Below are 18,625 nucleotides of genomic sequence, written 5' to 3' on the forward strand. Positions count from 1 at the left end.
ATGGCTCCATTTTAAAATGGCTCCATTTATATGTATTATTGTTTATAGGTCAGTGGTTCTGAAACTTACGTCAGTGGTAGAGCACCTTGAAGCCACAATGTCTGCATCATGAAATAGTGATATATTGCATTCCACCCCTGAAACTAGAAGCAGTTTTCCTGGCAGAAATTAAATAATTAGAGTTCAATGTAAAAATCATGGGATAAAAATTCTGTGCATATTTTTCATAACAAAGAGCTATTGAAATAAACACGTTTGAGGTTTTCTGATATTGGCATTAATATTCATTTAGTAAATGCTCATTTGTTTCACAATTGGTAGCACTCACTGTCAGATAAGTGCTAGCATTTATATTAAGTGCTTCATACAATTTTGTTAAGGAAAACCTAGTTGATTTTTTTTTTAAGTTCTACACATTAATTTGATCACCGGAGAGAGTACCAGGGAGCACACTTTGAGAACTAGTGCAAAAGGTATGGCAAGGCAGGGGAATTGATTACATAATTGGATTTGTTTTAAAAAGGTAAGAACCAGCTGCAGGTGAGGATTGTAAGTCAGTCAGAGGCCCTGGTAGTGGAGATGATAAACGCATACTGTTTAGAAGGGGAAACTCCACAGCACAGAGTATAACGTTAAAATGTGGGAAGGGAACAAGCAAGAATGATTCTGAGATCTCCAGCCTGGAACAAGCAAGAATGATTCTGAGATCTCCAGTCTTAATTAGTTATTAAGACTGCTGGACTAATGACTACTGAAAATGAACATTGCTGGATGAGGCCCTGCATCGAAGATGGAGATGGAGATGGGAGAGCAAATTTGTGGGGAGGAGTTGAACCAAGGAAATTCCTGCTACTCATGCTTTAGTTTTGCTAAGTTTTAGTGTCTATAAGACACAAATGTCTGAAGGCAAGTGAAATTATAGGCCTGCTGATCAGGATCAAATTAGGAGGTAGAATGTTAAACATAGAAAGCCAGAAGCAAACTGTGATTCTGTGTCAAAACTGCATCAAAGTTCACCTTCACCTGTCTTCTTGCTGACTTCTGTTTTGGGCCATTTGAACTATTCCAGCCAATATGGACAATTAACTTTTGGGTAGATACTTTTAGGTTAATTTTTATTAAGTTGGTATTATTTTATGTTAAATGATTTTAAGTTTATTTGATTGATTTAAAATAAGTATTTATTTTAAATAAAATAATTCTGTTTAATTAATTAGATTATTTTGTTAAAGTTACTAAGTTTTGTTTAGATTAAGCAGAGAGGGAGAGGTATCTGCATAATGAATAAATATCTATTCTAATAAAAGGGTAATATGCTAATTAGACTGGGTCAACCGGACATCCAACTTCCTTCTAGACAAAGCCATGGTGGTGAGGGCCAAGGCAAAGGCAGTTAGGGGGTGATTAGGCCGGCAGTCTAGGGCAGTTGGGGGTGACCAGGCTGGCAGAGGAGGGCAGTTGGAGGCATTAAGCAGGCAGGCAAGTGAGTGGTTAGGAGCCAGTGGTCCTGAATTGGAAAGGGTGCAGGCCGACATGGATTGGGCCTAAACCAGCAGTCGGACATCCCACAAGGGGTCCTGGATTGGAGAGGATTCAGGCTGGGCTGAGGGACACCCCCACCCCTTGTGCATAAATTTTGTGCACCAGGCCTCTAGTAATTTTATGTTCATCCTAAACCATGTTCATGTCTATGTGAGAATGACTCAAAGCTTTAGAGTTTTAGTTAACTCCATTTAGAAATATTGTCTCAGACATTACTTGAAATTATTTTAAAACCTGTGTTATATTTAAACCTTATGTTATTTTAGAAGTCCTTCATGGTAACAGTGTATTATTATATTTGTTAGAGATAACAAGATATATCTAATATTATTGTTTTAATAATATTATTTGCTAGAGATAACAAGACATATATTTTTAACTCAGATTTTTTAGTTGTTACAACAGCCCATACAGTTAAACCATGGAAAAAATGAATTCACTGTTTCATTATTTAGAGAGTAATTTGGTTGCATGAAAACTTATTCTATCAAATACAGTGGCCTTTGTTACATGAAAGATACAAAATGGCTATTCCATCAATTTTCAGAGTACAATAGTAGCTCTTTGATATAACACAATAAGGCTCTGTAGCCACACATCATGAGATTACATCCTCTTCATGGCACAGAGACTGTTATCCTGGTGTGGTTCTCTTCATCGTGACTCTAGCCTTATCTGACTTCCACTGAAGCCCAAGTTGCCTGTGAGTAACTGTTACAGCTGCTGTGGCTGGTTTAAGGATCACGGGTCCTAAATGAGAGGTGCAAAGACCAGTTGCCTTTCAGATGTAACTGCAAGCTAAACTCACTGATACTGGATATAGTTTTTTAAATCATCAGATCTGCAAAGACTTATTTTTTATTTTTTGCCTCTGGTTACTATGGTCACACTCAGTGCTGTGGTCATCTGTTTACATTAACTTCAGTGGCTCCCAAATCTCTGAGATTGAGAGGACATGAACATCTAGATGTTTTTAAATTACTTAGGGCTCCTTTTATTGAAAGAGTGGATTTTATCCCAATTGGATCAGACTCTTGATTCAAATGATATCTCCAGGTTTCTGTAAAAAATACATTTCAGTCAACAAAAGAAACCTCTCTTATGGAAGAGATAGGATAATACCCTGACATTTGTATCCTAACCTATTAAGATTTGGGAAATCAGTGTAAAATTATTTGTAAGCTATTTATCTGATCAGCTTATATCCACTTTTATATGGCTAACATAGGCACCATCAAATTAGCTTTCCTTTGAAATACTAAATTAGATTTGATATTGTGTATGAAACCTACATTTGACAGGAGTACTCTTTAATTTCTGTCATATGTAACTTACAGTGAAAACATATTAGGATTGTGTTTATTTCTATGAATAATTTTTTTTCAAATATTTTATCTAAATATTGTTACTAATAGGCCTTTCTGATTTTTTTAATGTATTATTACATAAGGAGAGTGGTACTCTGCATTATGCATAGTTTAGATTTAGCTCTGGTCCAATAGTAGGTGGCACATGTGTCATGGTATTCTTTGAAATACTGTGGAAGTCTAGAACTGTCTCAGAACTTGAAGGGCTATAATTGTTTATGTACAATATTAGGATATTCCTTCTTCTAATGGACTCTGAATATTCATTTATCTTATGTTTTTGTTATACTCCACAAAGAATACAATTATACTTTTCTGACTTACACTGTTTTCCTACCTTTACAAATACTGGCAGGTGTTTCATGATAGACTGAAACTATGTATACATTCATTTTGGAAATTTCTTTAGCTACTTTACATTTTAGTAAACTTGAGAAGATTACTTTAAGAAAACAGCTTAGCCCTAATTGGTTTGGTTCAGTGTCAGTCTGCAGACCTGAAGGGTCCCGGATGCAATTCCAGCAAGGGCACATGCCCCCCTTGTGGGCTCAGTTCCCAGTAGGGGGCATACAAGAGGCAGCTGATTAATAATTCTCTCATCATTGATTATTTCCATCTCTCTCTCACTCTCCATTCCTCTCTGCAATCAATAAAAATATTTTTTTTAAAGAAGAAAGAAAACGGCTTACTCCCCTCCACAGAGATGAGTATTTGTTTTCCTGTTGTGTGTATCAGCACTCTTAGAACAATACAAGAACATCTATTGTGCCTCTAAAAAATAAGAAAGAAAAAAAAAGTGGGGTTGCATGTGAAGAACTTCACAACTAAATTATTGAATCCAAAAAACAATGTTGTAGGTGAAATAACAGAGAAATAATGTACCACTTCATTTTGTACATCCAGGGCTTCATTTTCAGCATTCCCTTTGCCCAAAATTTACCTTCCTTCCGGCTTCCCTGCCTGGAAAACATTTCCTAATGTATGAGTTTCAGCTCAAGCATTACTGGATACAGAGAGACACCCTCACACCTTCTATTTTTGCACAATACTCCATGCCTGTTGTTATTACAGTGTCACACTGTATTACAAGCGTTGTCTTACTCATCTCCTACCCCCACTAGACATTACCCCCTGAAGATAAGAACTGTGTCTTTCTTGTCTTTGTTTCCTCTAGACCTAGCTTAATCCCTGGCACCTGATCGCTGCTAATAAATGTTTAACAAGTGGATGAATAAATGAATGAATGGTTTTATTAAAGATATCAGTCAACTTGAAACCTTTAACAGTCATTTCTCAGTATCGGTGGCATCTGTATTTGTAAATTTACCTACTCACTAAAATATATTTGTAACCACCAAGTCCTTACACTGCTTCTTTCTCAGACCTGTGCAGAGGGGTCACCTGGTATGCATGTTCCCAGTTAAGGTCAACAAGGCAATACTTTGCCTTCTTGTTGCAGCTCCTACTATTAGCAAGCATCCTTTTAATGGTGATTTTGCTATTTAAAGTGGCCCCTAAGCCTGGGGCTGAAGTGCTGTCTAATATGTCTACTGTCAGTGCAGGAAGACTCCGTTGTGAATTGTGGAGAAAGTATTTGTGTTAGAGAAGCTCCATTTGAGCACAAGTTCTAGTGCTGTTGGCCATGGGGGTATTACAGGGTGGTATCGAAAAGGTGTGGGGCTTCTTTTAGGGTGAAAAACGTTCTAAAACTGATTGTGGTGATGGTTGCACAACTCTGTGGGTATATTCAAAACATTGAATTGGATATTTTAAATGAGTGAATTATATAGTGTGGGATTGATGTCTCAATAAAGCTGTTAGTAAAACACATATACATTCATGCACGCATGCACTCACAGGCATACAGATTGCTGGGCCCTACCTCCAGAGTTTCTGATTCAATAGGTCTGTGATGCAGACCAAGAACTTGCCTTTCTTACAAGTTCCGCGGTGTATTAATATTTGCTGGTGTAGGGGCCACATTTTTAGAATTGTTGTCCTAAGGATTCTGTAGATATAGATTCAGAAAATGGGCAATAGACACCTAGCCAGTGTGACTCAGTGGTTAAGCATCAACCTATGAACCAGGAGATCATGCTTTGATTCCTGGTCATGGCACATGCCTGGGTTGTGGACTCAATCCCCAGTAGAGGCCTACAGGAGGCAGCCGATCAATGATTCTCATCATTGATGTTTCTAGCTCTCCCTCTCCCTTCCTCTCTGAAATCAATAAAAATATATTTTTTAATAAAAAGAAAATGAGCAGAAGAGAGGTGAGCTAAACAACAGCCAGGAGTACAACCAAAATGGGCTATGGAATGATTATACTCAACACACAGCTACTGTTAACACTGGGTGCTGGGTGCCACAGCTTGTGTGACCAATATACCAAACCAGCCCAGAACACTGCCTACTGGCACTTCTGTCACTCCAACCCCTGGCAATAATTTTGCTACTTTATTTTTTAAAATATATTTTATTGATTTTTTACAGAGAGGAAGGGAAAGAGATAGAGAGCTAGAAACATCGATAAGAGAGAAACATCCACCAGCTGCCTCATGCACGCCCCCTACTGGGGATGTGCCCGCAACCAATGTACATGCCTCTGACCGGAATCGAACCTGGGACCTTTCAGTCCGCAGACCGCTCTACCACTGAGCCAAACCGGTTTCGGCTAATTTTGCTACTTTAAATGAATCAGTCTATTACATATTATTTTGCTGTGATATAATGTTTTCAAGCATTGTAACATTTTCAACTGTGTTTGAGTTAAAGTTACAATGTCTTTAAAAAAGCCTATTGAAAGCCTATAACAATACTGACTGTACTATGATAACATTTATATTTTTATATTATACAAAATATAGATTGATTGGAAAGCAATCATTTAACTTTTTTTTTTTTTTTTCCTCTTCAGCCACTTTTCCAGGTATGTGGGAGAGAACAATAACCATAGGAAGTGCTGGAAAGACTTTCAGTGTAACTGGCTGGAAGGTAAGAGGAGGAATTTAATTGCTTAACAATAGGCATGTACTTTATATCTTGTAGATTTTTGTGTGTTTTAAATGAACATATATTTAGTTTATACATTTTTATACTTAGTGATTATTTGCTTATAATTTACTCATTCAGCCTTCATATTGGCCTTTGTTTTCTTTGGGATCTAATAATTTCTTTTAAGTAAGAAAACATAGGTAATTATTTTATAAGTAACCAACTAATGACACATTTTTCTTTGCAAAGAATGTTCAGATTGCTTCCTATGCAAATCAAAGGAGAACAAATGCTAATAGCAATATTTTGGCACTTATATTATGTGCTGGCTTCTTGATGCTTTATATGTGCATATTCCTTTCATTCTCATAACCACATTATGAGGTACATATAATCTATTATCTCCATTTTAAAGACAATAAAACTAAAAACACAGAGAAGTTAAGGGACTTGCCTAAGGTTACACGGCTAATAAATTCAAGCCAGGGCTTGCAAGCTGACTTCCAAATGTATGCACTTAGCCACTGCACTCTGAGGCACAACAATTTATCCAGTCGAAACTTGATTATCTTCAAATCTCACGTCTCCTAACCATGGCTAAGAGGCCAGGGACTAGATACAGATGGGGTGGGGGGAAGAGAAGTATACCTGGGCATGAAAGGCCAACTCAAAGGATCCTTGTGATAAGTTATTCTATATTTTGACTGTGTCAATGGCAGTATTCTATTGGCAAGATGTCACCATTGGGTAAAACTAGGTCAAGAGTAGAAGGAATCTATATTCTTTCTTACAACTGCATATTAATCTACAATTATCTCAAAATAAAAAGGTAATTAAAACAAAAACAGATGCCTGCAGAACCAAATAGAGGAAGAATCCTGTAGGCCCTAATTCATAGTTACTTTAATCTATATGTAGTTCAAACAAGCTTTGGTACAATAGTTTAGACCTGCAGAATATCAGAAGTAGCAAACTAGAAGAGAAAAAGATGATAATGATTGCAGGGACTATTTACCTTCTGAGAGCAGAGCTTAGTAACTCCATTTGGAAACTTTGACACAAAAAGAAGTGTTGAACTGATTCTAAAGCTGAGCTACTTTCATAGTATGAACAATTTTGAATTGAATATATTTAATAATTGCATAAAGCTTATCTACTTTATTAGATTTGATACATACAATTAGGTTCATTTTTTTTAAATTTGGTTTTCTCTGTTCCTTTTCCAGCTCGGCTGGTCCATTGGTCCATATCATTTAATTAAACATTTACAGACAGTTCAACAAAACAGCCTCTATACCTGTGCAACTCCTTTACAGGTAGGTGTTATGGTAACGCGAGGTTGAGGCACGGTCTTTCAGTGAAGGTGTTACCTTCACGTTGTGTGTTTGAATGGCCTTAGTTATCTCCTTCGTGTCCTCTTTGAGCAGGGCTTCTGGTATAAGGCTGTTGAAGTGATCGAGGAGAGAGACAGCAGTGGACTGAACCAATATAGGGACGATAGAAGTGGTGAAAAGGGGTTGGTTCTGAATATATTTTGAAGGTAAATGCCGATGGATCACACGTTGGTTATGAGAGAGAGGAGTCCAGTATAATTCTAGTTAGGAGAGAAGCTTATGTCTCCTGAGCTTTGCATTTTCTAGGGCAATCTCTCCTGCTATAGGGGAATGAATAAGTTGCTAAGGAAAAGGAAGATTCGGCTAAGAATCCAGAACACCTTTTTCAGAACCATCTTATTCTCCATTTCAGCAAAGTGGCTTGATTTTCTTCCTATGTCTTCAGACAAACATGTTTGGAAACTGGCCCAAATTTCTAGCAGAACCACCGATTCTTAGGCTGAAGCAACCTATCCTTATTTTTCCAAGATTTGTTTGTTTTTTAGTACTGGGGAATGATTATTTTTTTTCCTGCTGAATTCTTTTGGCAGGCGGTCTTCTCTGTGATTTAACCTTTCTCTGTCTCTCTATCATCTCTTGCCGTGTTATCTATCTTGCCACCTACCCTCAATGGCACTAGACTTCTCTCAGCTCTTCTGGAAGAACAAATCACAACCTGTAATCAATCGTTTCTGTCTCTTCTCTCTCCCTGCCCTCATCAATACACATTGATTGGAAGCTTCATAAAGGCAAGGACCATGTTTATCTTGTTTATCATTACAGCCCAAGCATTCATCACAATACCAATTTTAACATAGCTCAGGTAATTTACTGAGTAATTCCATGTGTCCTTTAGTTCTTGATATTGCTTGTGATTAATTTTCTTAAAAGTTGGCCACTTTGCTCTGCCCTTCTATCTCTTAACTATCCCAAGTTCTTGCTTAGTTGCTTGGATCTCCTGGTTGGCTCTGAGAACCAATATTTCTACGTCGTCCCAGTTCACACTTGCCCACCACGCTTTGGCCCTCCTGCATGGATAGGTCCATGTTCTTTATGCATGCCCTGAGTCAGACGTGTGTACCTGGTCCTGACCTATTGCCTCTCAGGCACCTGCTAATGGCATTGGCTTTTCTCTGGGCCCAATTTCTCCCCTGTGTCTGACTTTCCTGAAGAAGGGTAGAGAAGCCACTCACATGCCTGAGAAACTTAATTCTAACCCCACTGGCCTTAGACCACTTTGGGGGGTACGCTTGATTACGACAGGGACTCGCACACCTCTGAGAAATAACACAGCAGGTCGGTTTTCATTTCCGCTCCGTCCTCCAAGGAAACAGGAAAGGCTGGCTAGTTCGTCATTTCTCCAGTCTTTTAGGTGTGGGTCTAACAAGTCATTCTACAGCTCACCTCAATGGAAAATAACACGTCTTTTCATTTCCAGGTGTCATCTTTACATAATGTCTCTTTCAATTTGGGAATTTCATGACTTATTCTCAGTTCTTCACATTAGACTTAATCATTTACATGTAACTGATTCTTCCATTAATCAGTAGAGTTTAATATATGCTCACAGGAATTCAGCTGTAATTTCCTGAATGACTTTTTGCCAATAATATTGTTACTCAGTCTTTATTTATTAAACTCAGTAATAAGTAACGTTACCATATTTCCTTTTCACATTTTTCAATCTTAACATACAGGAAGCCTTGGCTCAAGCCTTTTGGACTGATATGAAGCGCATGGATGACCCAGAGTGTTACTTTAATTCTTTGCCAAAAGAGTTGGAAGCAAAAAGAGATCGGATGGCACATCTACTTGAAAGTGTTGGCCTAAAACCTGTAGTTCCTGATGGAGGCTACTTCATCATTGCTGACGTGTCTTTGCTAGGTTTGTAAAGGTTTTCATAATTTCAAATATATAGAAATGTATGTGTGACTTTATGTCAGAATTACAGAGAAAAGATTGGTGTCGAAGCCCTATCAGCATTTTATCTTTGAAAAAATGACTTTCACAATGTCAGTGTTTTCTACAGTCATGTGAACTTTTAGGTCCTTGACCTTACATGTGACTGTGTTTACGTGATTATGGAGCCAGTTGTGTTCTCTTAAACATAGAATTTGCTGTCATCTGGTTCTGGTGTATAACTTAAAACACTGAAATCATGTATGTAACCTGTGCTATTTTGAGTAACATTGTAGTTTCCATTTTTACTTGAGAAAAATAAGATTTCTAAACTGTCGATGCCATCAGGATTATTTGCCACATTAGAATATACTGAAATGGCCGAAACCAGTTTGGCTCAATGGATAGAGCGTCGGCTTAGGGACTGAAGGGACCCGGGTTCGATTCCGGTCAAGGGCATGTACCTTGGTTGAGGCATATCCCCAGTAGGGGGTGTGCAAGAGGTAGCTGATCGATGACTCTCTCTCATCGATGTTTCTAACTCTCTATCTCTCTCCCTTCCTCTCTGTACAAAATCAATAAAATATATTTTTTAAAAAAGGATATACTGAAATGAAGTAAAGAAGGAAAATAATATTAATTGAGGTCCTACTACATGCCTGGCACTTTCAAACATGCTTTTGAAGAAGCATTCAGCTCCATGTTTAAAGACACGAAGACTTAGAAAGTTTTAACTAACTTGTCTGAATTCACACGGCTAGATTCCCAATAACTCTGTTTCCGAAAGTATTACCTGAAGCTATTGTAATCCTGACATGCCATACAAATAGGAAGTTAGAAGCATGATAACATTTTTCTTCAAAAAAGACTATAGTATTAATACTAAACTTAATAAAGCATAATTTATTCAGACAAAAATTATAACTATTTTAAATACGTAGTTTTAAATGTTTTAAGGCTCTGTTACAATGAAGCTATATGCCACTGAACTTGAAAACCTTTTGTACAATATATACCAAATTTTATAAATTTGCCGGGTTCTTAAGCTCCTATACTCTGAGGTTTTGAGATCATTTTTCTTTTATTTGGTCTAAATGTGCAACTCATTTCATGAAATGATAAAAAGAAATAGCACAGTTTTCACTAATTGTATTTTCACTTTAAATTAGAAAGCCACAAAATATTCAACATGAATTAGTTTATTGAAAATAAATTAATTTATACTTTATCTGCTCTCCAAAAGAGTTTGAATTAACTCAGATTAAAAGTATTTCATTTACTATCCAACCTAAGAGGTCAACAGATCTGACTTTGAATTCTAGTTATGTCAAGTGCTGGCCATGGCAGTTGAGTATGTTATTACTGTATCTAAGCTTCAACTTCCTCATCCATAAAAAGGGGATAAAAGTGATACCTTCCTTGTAGGGTTATGGGAAGGAAGACTTCCTAAGATTCTGCATCGAAAGACCAATGTCTGGCATAAAAGTTGATATTATTATTATTGCTGAGTGATCTGGGTTTTGCAACTGTAAAAACAACGCTGAATTCATGAACAACTACTACCTGTTGTAATTTCCTCTGGCTGCTCACAGTGCATGTAGACATAATCCTAGTGCCTGGTTCCTTATAGGCATTGTAAGATATTGGATATACTCAAACATGTATTTCAATACTTGAAGGAATGTGTTTTTACATTTATGCTTAAAGTTGTTGGTTTTGCCTTAAACCCAGCAGCAAATTCACTTGACCCATTTATATTAAGCCCTTTACATGAGCAGAGCACTGTGGCTTGCACTTACTCAAATCCAAAGTAAGGCCTAATTCTGAAATAAAGAAAATCATCTTTTTAAAGAAAGAAGTCATTTATACAATAATGTGTGTGTTTACTTATAATATAAAATAAAGCATTGGAGGATGAAAAAAATAAATATTTCAGTCTACCTAGGTTTACTTAGGATTGTAATTGGCATTATTAACTCAAGACCAAACTTTGCAGCAGCAAATAGAATTAGTTACTGTTGAATAAAAGGAAGCCCAACAACTTTTTAGATGAGAATAATTCTTTCCTGAAACCAAACTTTTTGAGATAGTAAATCCTAAAAAAAATTTAACACATTGTGATATTGAACATCAAAAGGACAATGATGCAACTTTTGCTTGTATATTTTGCATTAAGCTCTTAAACAGTTTTCCATTCTATATTTAGTCAATCAGTCCTGCATAAAATACTAGTTTAAGTCTTGGACCTTGAACTAGTGTGGTTGTAATAAGAACAGAAAGGATTTTGGTTAGAAAACTTTTTGTAATGATGGAAAAAAGAAAACTTTCTTTTTCATTGTCTTCCTTCACTTGTGGGGGGAAATGTAATGTCTCTAAGACTCTTCTATATATGAAGACAAGTTTCTTTTATTTTACTCGTTCATCTTTGCTCAGATTAATTTGAATGTAAAAATTCTTCCATGTACTAGAGGCAGTTCCACCATATACTAAAAACAACAAAACTCATTTGATAGTAGCTTGAAAATAAAAACAAACCATAAAGTACTTGAACATAGTAATGACTTCCCTTTAAAATTCATAGCAATCACTAACTGGTTAATAGTTTTGAGTATTTATGATATAGTAGGTATTATCCTAAGAGCCTTACAAATGTTGTTAGAGAGTGGGAATTTTTGAGCACTAGTGAGGCTGTGGACTATGCCCCAGATAGAGTTGTCAGTGCTGACACCAGGCCAGGCCTTGAGATACGGTTTCATGGCCCCTTCCCAGCACGTAGGCCTTCTTTCCCAGAACACTGTCAGCTTTCTGAAGAACAGGATGACCCTGTAAATAACATGGTCGTCAATGGCATGATCCTGATGTTGCTTAGGAAAAACTGTTTTGTCTTGGGTTGCTTGTTCTGCAAAAACAGGATGTGGTAAATAGGCTTAAAAGCGGTCCTACACAAAGAGTTGCTGCTGCTCTCTGGACTTCCTGCGTGGATAAAGGCAGAGCAGTCGCCGGCTAATAAAGGCTCCCTCAATTTTAATTTGTTCTGGATTCCAGTGGTCATTCACTCACCTTTGCTCCTCAACAATGTCATATTCTCACTAAAGACCAATGAGATTGGTGCTATTATGTCCTCATTGATAGGTGAGAAAAATAAAATAGAGAATCAAGAAATTTACTGAAGTTAATCAACTAATACGTAGCAGAGCTGGGCTCTGAACTCTGAGATCCATGCCCTCACCAAGGAACTGTGTGGGGGTTTTTTCTGCCATACTAAGCAGCTCTCTAGACCAGTGACCTTCATCCTAGAACTAAAAATGGAAACATTTGATTAGAAGATAAGATGACAAGTAGAAGATGATTACAGTTGTTTTAGTGGGATAGTAAGGTCCAAAATTATTGAAGAGATAATGGGAATATAAAAACCAATTTTGATTTTCATAGATTACTTAAATACCCAAATGCTATTATAATATGGTTCAAACTTGTACCTTTAGTAAATATTTTTAGTTTATTTGAGGAATTCTGACTTAAGTTTTCAAAAGAAATAGATTCTAGCTTTCTTATAACTATCAAATATTTAGAATTATATTTATTCCCTCCTTTCCTTTTAAGCGCCACAGCAATGAATTCCTCTTTTCTAAGCTTTACTAGAACAAGTAGTACAGTTAGTATCAATTGCAGTTAGTTAATATCCTCCTTTACTTCCTCCTATTGCTATAGGTCATCACTCCTTTCTCTGGGTTACCTTTGAATACACTACTATTGTATACTTATCACATGGAGTTTTCACATAATTTACAGTTAACTTTTCAAAGTGATCTTTTTTTGTTAGAGCCAAAAATGAATTAACTACATATATACATATATATGAAACACTTGATTACATATATATGTGTGTGTGTGTGTGTGTGTGTGTGTGAAATACTTAACTATATATAATGAAATAATTAATTACATATACATATGTGTGAAATACTTAAAATAGTAATTTAATTTCCTCATCTATAAAGTGAAGATTATAGCTAACTCTTAGAATTGTAAGACAAATGAGAGAATTATCTAACATGCTTAGCAAATAGTAAATGCTCAATAAGTGGTAGTATATATTATTAGCATTATTATATGAGATTGTTATGGTCTTGAAAGCACAGGTGAGATTAGAAATAAAAATCATTAAGTAAAAACATATTAAGATTTTTTTTTTTAAATATAAGTGAAACTTTCTTCAATGTCAAGGTTTTTACACCATTAAGTGAAGAGACCCAGTAGTATTCAGTGTGGGGAAGCAAAGAAAGGAAACTATCTCAATCTGTTTTGAACAATAAATTATAAAATTTCAATGATTATAGTAATCATCAAAATAGCTTTCTGCCATTCAAAATGATCTAAGAGTACAAATCAATGTAATTGAAACAATATGAAATATGAATTGCTGAAGCTAAACGCCAGAGAAATATCTAGCCCAGACCTGAAAGTAAGATTGGAGCAAGACATAAGAATAGGAATACATATTTTCCCCAAATTTAACATTTTTTTTAAAGCATAATGTGAGTAAGAAAGAGATAAACAATAGAAGATATCACTTGGAAGATCAACACAGATATTTTTCCCTTTACAAATAATCCTATATAATAAAAGGGTAATAGGCAAACGGACTTTAACAGCAGAACGACCACTCGACCAGTCACTATGAGGTGCACTGATCACCTCTTAGTCCCTTTCCCCAGCCAAAAGGCTCCCATCACCGAATGGCAAATGGGGAACCAAGGGTGGGAGGTGGGGGACACGGGCGACGCCAGGCCAAGGCCCCTGCCCCAACAGTCACGCCACACACAGAGGGCAACCCGTGATGGGGTTGGAGCTGGCCAATGAGGGGAAACAACTGACCCCTCAGTCCCTCTCCCTGGCCAGCAGGCTTCCATCGCCCAATGGCGAACAGGGAACCAGGGGTGGGTGGCAGGGATGGCTGCAGGCAGCCGGGGAAGATGGCCCTGATTGCAGGCCAGGCCTAGCGACTATACCCACGCATGAATTTCATGTGCTGGGCCTGTAGTGAATAATATTAGTCTACGCATTCAACAAATACGCTTTTTATTGTTTATATGCTAGACACTAACCTAGGATTTAGGGCTAATGGTAGATTGCAATACAGACACTTTTCCTTTGCCAATGACTTTTTGCAGGCATAAATGTTATGATGAATATAAATTTAGATGCCATTTTCTTAATAATGATCACAGACTTTTATATTATTTCTAGGTGGAAAGGCAACACTTCTTTTCTTCCCCTTTCTACTCTCTTCCAGGGCAAAGGGGTGTATGCACAAATATGATCAATCAAATGCAATTTGAGTACTGCCTTAGAGTATAGTTAAAGCTAATCTGTGGCATCTCGCTTTCCACTCCACCATGTGCAATATGGGACTTTAGCAGATTTTGTGAATATCTCATAAGATAAATTTGAATTTAACAGGCTTAAATTAAATACATATTGGCTCAGGTGTAATACATAGGTTATCTAATTTTCATTGTTTTAGATGCAGACCTTTCTGATATGAAGAACAGCAATGAACCTTATGACTATAAATTTGTGAAATGGATGACTAAAAATAAGGTAAAAGTTATTGGCCTTTGCAATATCCTGCTGTATTTTATAGTTAATTTATGAAGGAGACCTGCTGACATGCTTTGAACAATGTTAACTATAGTTTTGTTACGTGATATTCCACAAGTGCCTATTTGGAGAATTTTTTAATCTCTTTTTTCCCTGAAATTGTTATGAATACTTAGAAGTATCAATTTTTTCTAATATTTAGGATTAATATGTGAAATGTAAGTAGTTTTCTTATTTTACCTTCCTGTTTTTTTTTTAGAAACTCTCAGCCATCCCAGTTTCAGCATTCTGTAACAAAGAGACCAAATTACAATTTGAGAAGTTTGTGCGATTTTGCTTTATTAAAGTAAGTTTTCTGTTCTACTTAAAAAAAAAAAATACTTATAATGTCTTTCCTTTTTATATATAAATCACCATTTTTTTTCTTTCTAGACATGATGTGCTTATAGAGCAATTTTTAAATTTTGTCTAGTTGCAATTAATTGTGTACCAGAATAAGTGTCGAGTTTAAACATAATCAGACTTCTTACCATATAACATTACAATGGCTAGCATGCAATCAAAACTTTCTAAACATGTGGAGACTCAAAAAAATGATGACCCTTAATAAAGGAAATAAAGCAGTCAATAGAAATATATCTCAAGGTGACCCAGATAGAGAAAGTAGTAGACAAGGATTTTTAAGCATATATTATAAGTAAACAGATTTTATAAGTATGTAAAGGAAATATTGACAGATTAAAATAATCAAGTGAAAATTCAAGAACTAAAGAGTGGTATCTGATAAGAAAATATATATGTGGCATTAAACATAAAACATTGAGAATGACAGAAAAGAAAGGGTCCACTTGAATACAGATCCATAGGAATTATTCAATCTGAAGAACAGAGAAGGAAGTTACTTTTGAAAAATAACAGAGCCTCACATTTGTGAGGCAATATCAAGTGACAGTTTGCATGTAATTGGAGTACCGAGAGAGAGAGAGAGAGAGAGAGAGAGAGAGAGAGAGAGAGAGAGAGAGAGAAAGAGAGAATGTAAAAAAAAATCTCTTAAGAAATAATGGCCAAAATGTTTCCAGATTTGGTGTAAAGTAACCTATAAATCTAAAAGTTCATACCCTAGCAGGTTTGGCTCAGTGGATAGAGCACCGGCCTGAAGACTGAAGGGTCCCAGGTTTGATATAGGCCAAGGGCACATGGCTGGGTTGTAGGCTCAATCCCCAGCATGCAGTACGTAGCCAATCAATGATTCTCTCTAATCATTGGTGTTTCTATCTCTCTCTCTCCCGCTCCCTTCCTCTCTGAAATCAATAAAGAAATATATTTTTGAAAAATAAAAGTTCAGTGAACCACACAGGATATACCAAAAAAACAGCCCCATGCCTAGACACACCATGATCAAACTGCTACAAACCAAAGGTAATGATAAGATTTTGAAAGCAGCCAGAGAAAAACTAAACTTCACAAGCACAGGAATAGATATGAGTGTTACCTAACTACTTATTAGAAACAATGAAGACCAGGTTACAATGAAATGACATCTTCAAAATGCTGGCATAAAAAAAAAAATAGATCAGCCCATAATTCTATATGTAGGAAAAATATCAATTAAAACTGAAAGTTATATATACATAACTGATAAATAAAAGCTGAAAGTATTTATCATCAGATCTGTGAAAAAAATCTGAATTTATTATTGCAGTTTTTAATATGTGATTGCTACTGAAAACAGTCATTCTGGCATTAAGGCACTCTACACCAACACATCCATCTGTAAACCTAATCAGATTGATATAAACATTGTTTTCAAGTTTTAGAGACAACCTACAGACTATGGAAGACTCCCCATAGTAGAATATGAATATTAACAACCTAACAATATCAACATTTTTTTAAGTAAATCTTTATTATTCATATTATTACAAATGTTCCTCTTCCCCACCCCCCCCTCCATTGCTCTCCTCCACCAGGTTCCCACCCCACTCTCTGCCCTTTCCCCACCCCCCATTGTCCTCATCCATAGGTGCACAGTTTATGTTCAGTCTCTTCCCACATCCCCTCTCCCTTTTTCCCCAAGAATCGTCAGTTCACTCCCCTTCCATACCTCTGATTCTATTATATTCAACAGTTAATATTGTTCATCAGGTTTTTTTTTTTTAATTTCCTTGGTTTTTAGATTCACCCTGTTGATAGTTACGTATTGTTGTTCATAGTTTTTATCTTTATTTACTTTCTCTTCAGAAAGAACCCCCTTCAGCAATTCATAAAATTCTGGTTTGGTGGTGTTGATCTCCTTTAGCTTTTTTTTTATTAGTGAAGCTCTTTATCTGGCCTTCGATTCTGAGGTGGGTATTTTTGGCTGTAGGTTCTTATTATTCATCACCTTGAATATTTCTTGCCATTCCCATCTGGCCTGCATGGTTTCTGTTGACAATCGTATGGGTGCTCCTTTATAGGTAACTACCTGCTTTGCTCTTGCTGCTTTTAATATTCTCTGTCTTTTGCTCTTGGAATTTTAATTATGATGTGTCTTGGTGTGGTCCTCTTTGGATCCCGTTTGTTTGGAGTTCTGTGCACTTCCTGGACTTGTAAGTCTAATTCTTTCACCAGGTGGGGGAAGTTTTCTGTCACTATTTCTTTCAGTATGTTTTCGATATCTTGCTCTCTCTCATCTTCTGGGACTCCCATAATTCTGATGTTGGTTTGCTTGAAGTTGTCTCAGAGGTTTGTTACATTATCTTCAATTTTCTGGATTCTCTTGCCTTCTTGCTTCTGCGGAGGAGTGTCTTCTGGCTCATTTTGTTCCAAATCTTTGACTTGATTCTTGCGATCTTCCATTCTGTTTTTAGGACTCTGTATAATATTTTTTTATTTCAGACAATGTATTCTTTATTTCTTGTTGATCCCTTATAATTTCTTGTTGATCCCTTATTATTTCTTGTTGATTCCTTATTAATTCTAGTTGATCCCTTTTCATATCCTCATAGGTCTTATCAACCTTTTCTAGGAAATTGTTGAAAAACCTTATAAGCATAGATTTGAACTCTATATCCAGTCGCTTTTTGTCTTCCATTTCTTTCGTTTGTGATCTATTTTCTTGTCTCAGCATTTTTGCAGCTTCCCTGAGATGGTAGCCTTAAAAGTCTCTGCTTGGATGGGGCGGGGTTTCAGGGTAGAGCCTACAGCCTTGGCTTCCGTCAGCCCCACCCTATGCGGCTCCTGAGTCTCAGTATTCCCCCAGGGTCCTTTAGTACTCGCTGCAAGCACCTCTGAGAGAAAGGTGTCCTCGAGTTTCGCCTGCTACAAAACAGTCTAGGCTCTCCCCCAATGAGCCAGGAACTGGGGTTCAGTTCAGTTGGAAGTGGAGTTGGAGGTGGCGTTCAGAGTTATGCATTTTTATATTTAAATATTCACTTCAACTTGAATTTATTTTTATATGTAATGACAATTATTTCATTTATTTACAGAAAGACAGTACACTAGATGCTGCTGAAGAAATCATCAAGGCATGGAGTAGACAGAAGTCTTGATAACTGCAAACTGCTTTACTATTTCTATTAGATGACCTAGAATTGTATTAGTACTGCCACTCACTGGATATTGCAAAAACAAACATTTTAATACAAATAAAATTTAAAGAAATATTTTCATTGTTTTTTCCAAGCAGATTGAAATGTATTAAACACTTTCCACTAGCCTTTTACAGGAATCAATATAGCATTGTGGGTAAGAAATGTGAAATGCTGGTTTATGCTTAACCTCTGTGTGCTTCAGTTTCTTTATAAAGGGGAATAAAAGTAGCACCTATGTTATATGAAGTTTATGAGTTTTGTGTAAGATTAAATG

At 36.4% G+C, this 18,625-nt stretch overlaps 1 protein-coding gene across 3 annotated transcripts in view; it reads left to right on the forward strand.

The window, feature by feature from the left end:
• Nucleotides 1-18,423, forward strand: part of KYAT3 (kynurenine aminotransferase 3) — a 46,356-nt gene extending 27,933 nt beyond the window's left edge. For all 3 annotated transcript variants that reach the window (XM_045584376.1, XM_045584375.1, XM_036446885.2), the window contains 6 exons: nucleotides 5,827-5,903; nucleotides 7,130-7,219; nucleotides 8,974-9,160; nucleotides 14,703-14,779; nucleotides 15,039-15,125; nucleotides 18,247-18,423. In XM_045584376.1, the coding sequence (XP_045440332.1) occupies nucleotides 5,827-5,903; nucleotides 7,130-7,219; nucleotides 8,974-9,160; nucleotides 14,703-14,779; nucleotides 15,039-15,125; nucleotides 18,247-18,309 (581 nt within the window). In that variant the 3' untranslated portion in view covers nucleotides 18,310-18,423. The remainder of the gene's footprint in view (nucleotides 1-5,826; nucleotides 5,904-7,129; nucleotides 7,220-8,973; nucleotides 9,161-14,702; nucleotides 14,780-15,038; nucleotides 15,126-18,246) is intronic.
• The last annotated feature ends 202 nt before the right edge of the window (nucleotides 18,424-18,625 follow it).

The sequence above is a fragment of the Pipistrellus kuhlii genome, unplaced genomic scaffold (assembly GCF_014108245.1).
Source record: "Pipistrellus kuhlii isolate mPipKuh1 unplaced genomic scaffold, mPipKuh1.p scaffold_m20_p_2, whole genome shotgun sequence".
Classification (NCBI taxonomy): Eukaryota; Metazoa; Chordata; class Mammalia; order Chiroptera; family Vespertilionidae; genus Pipistrellus; species Pipistrellus kuhlii.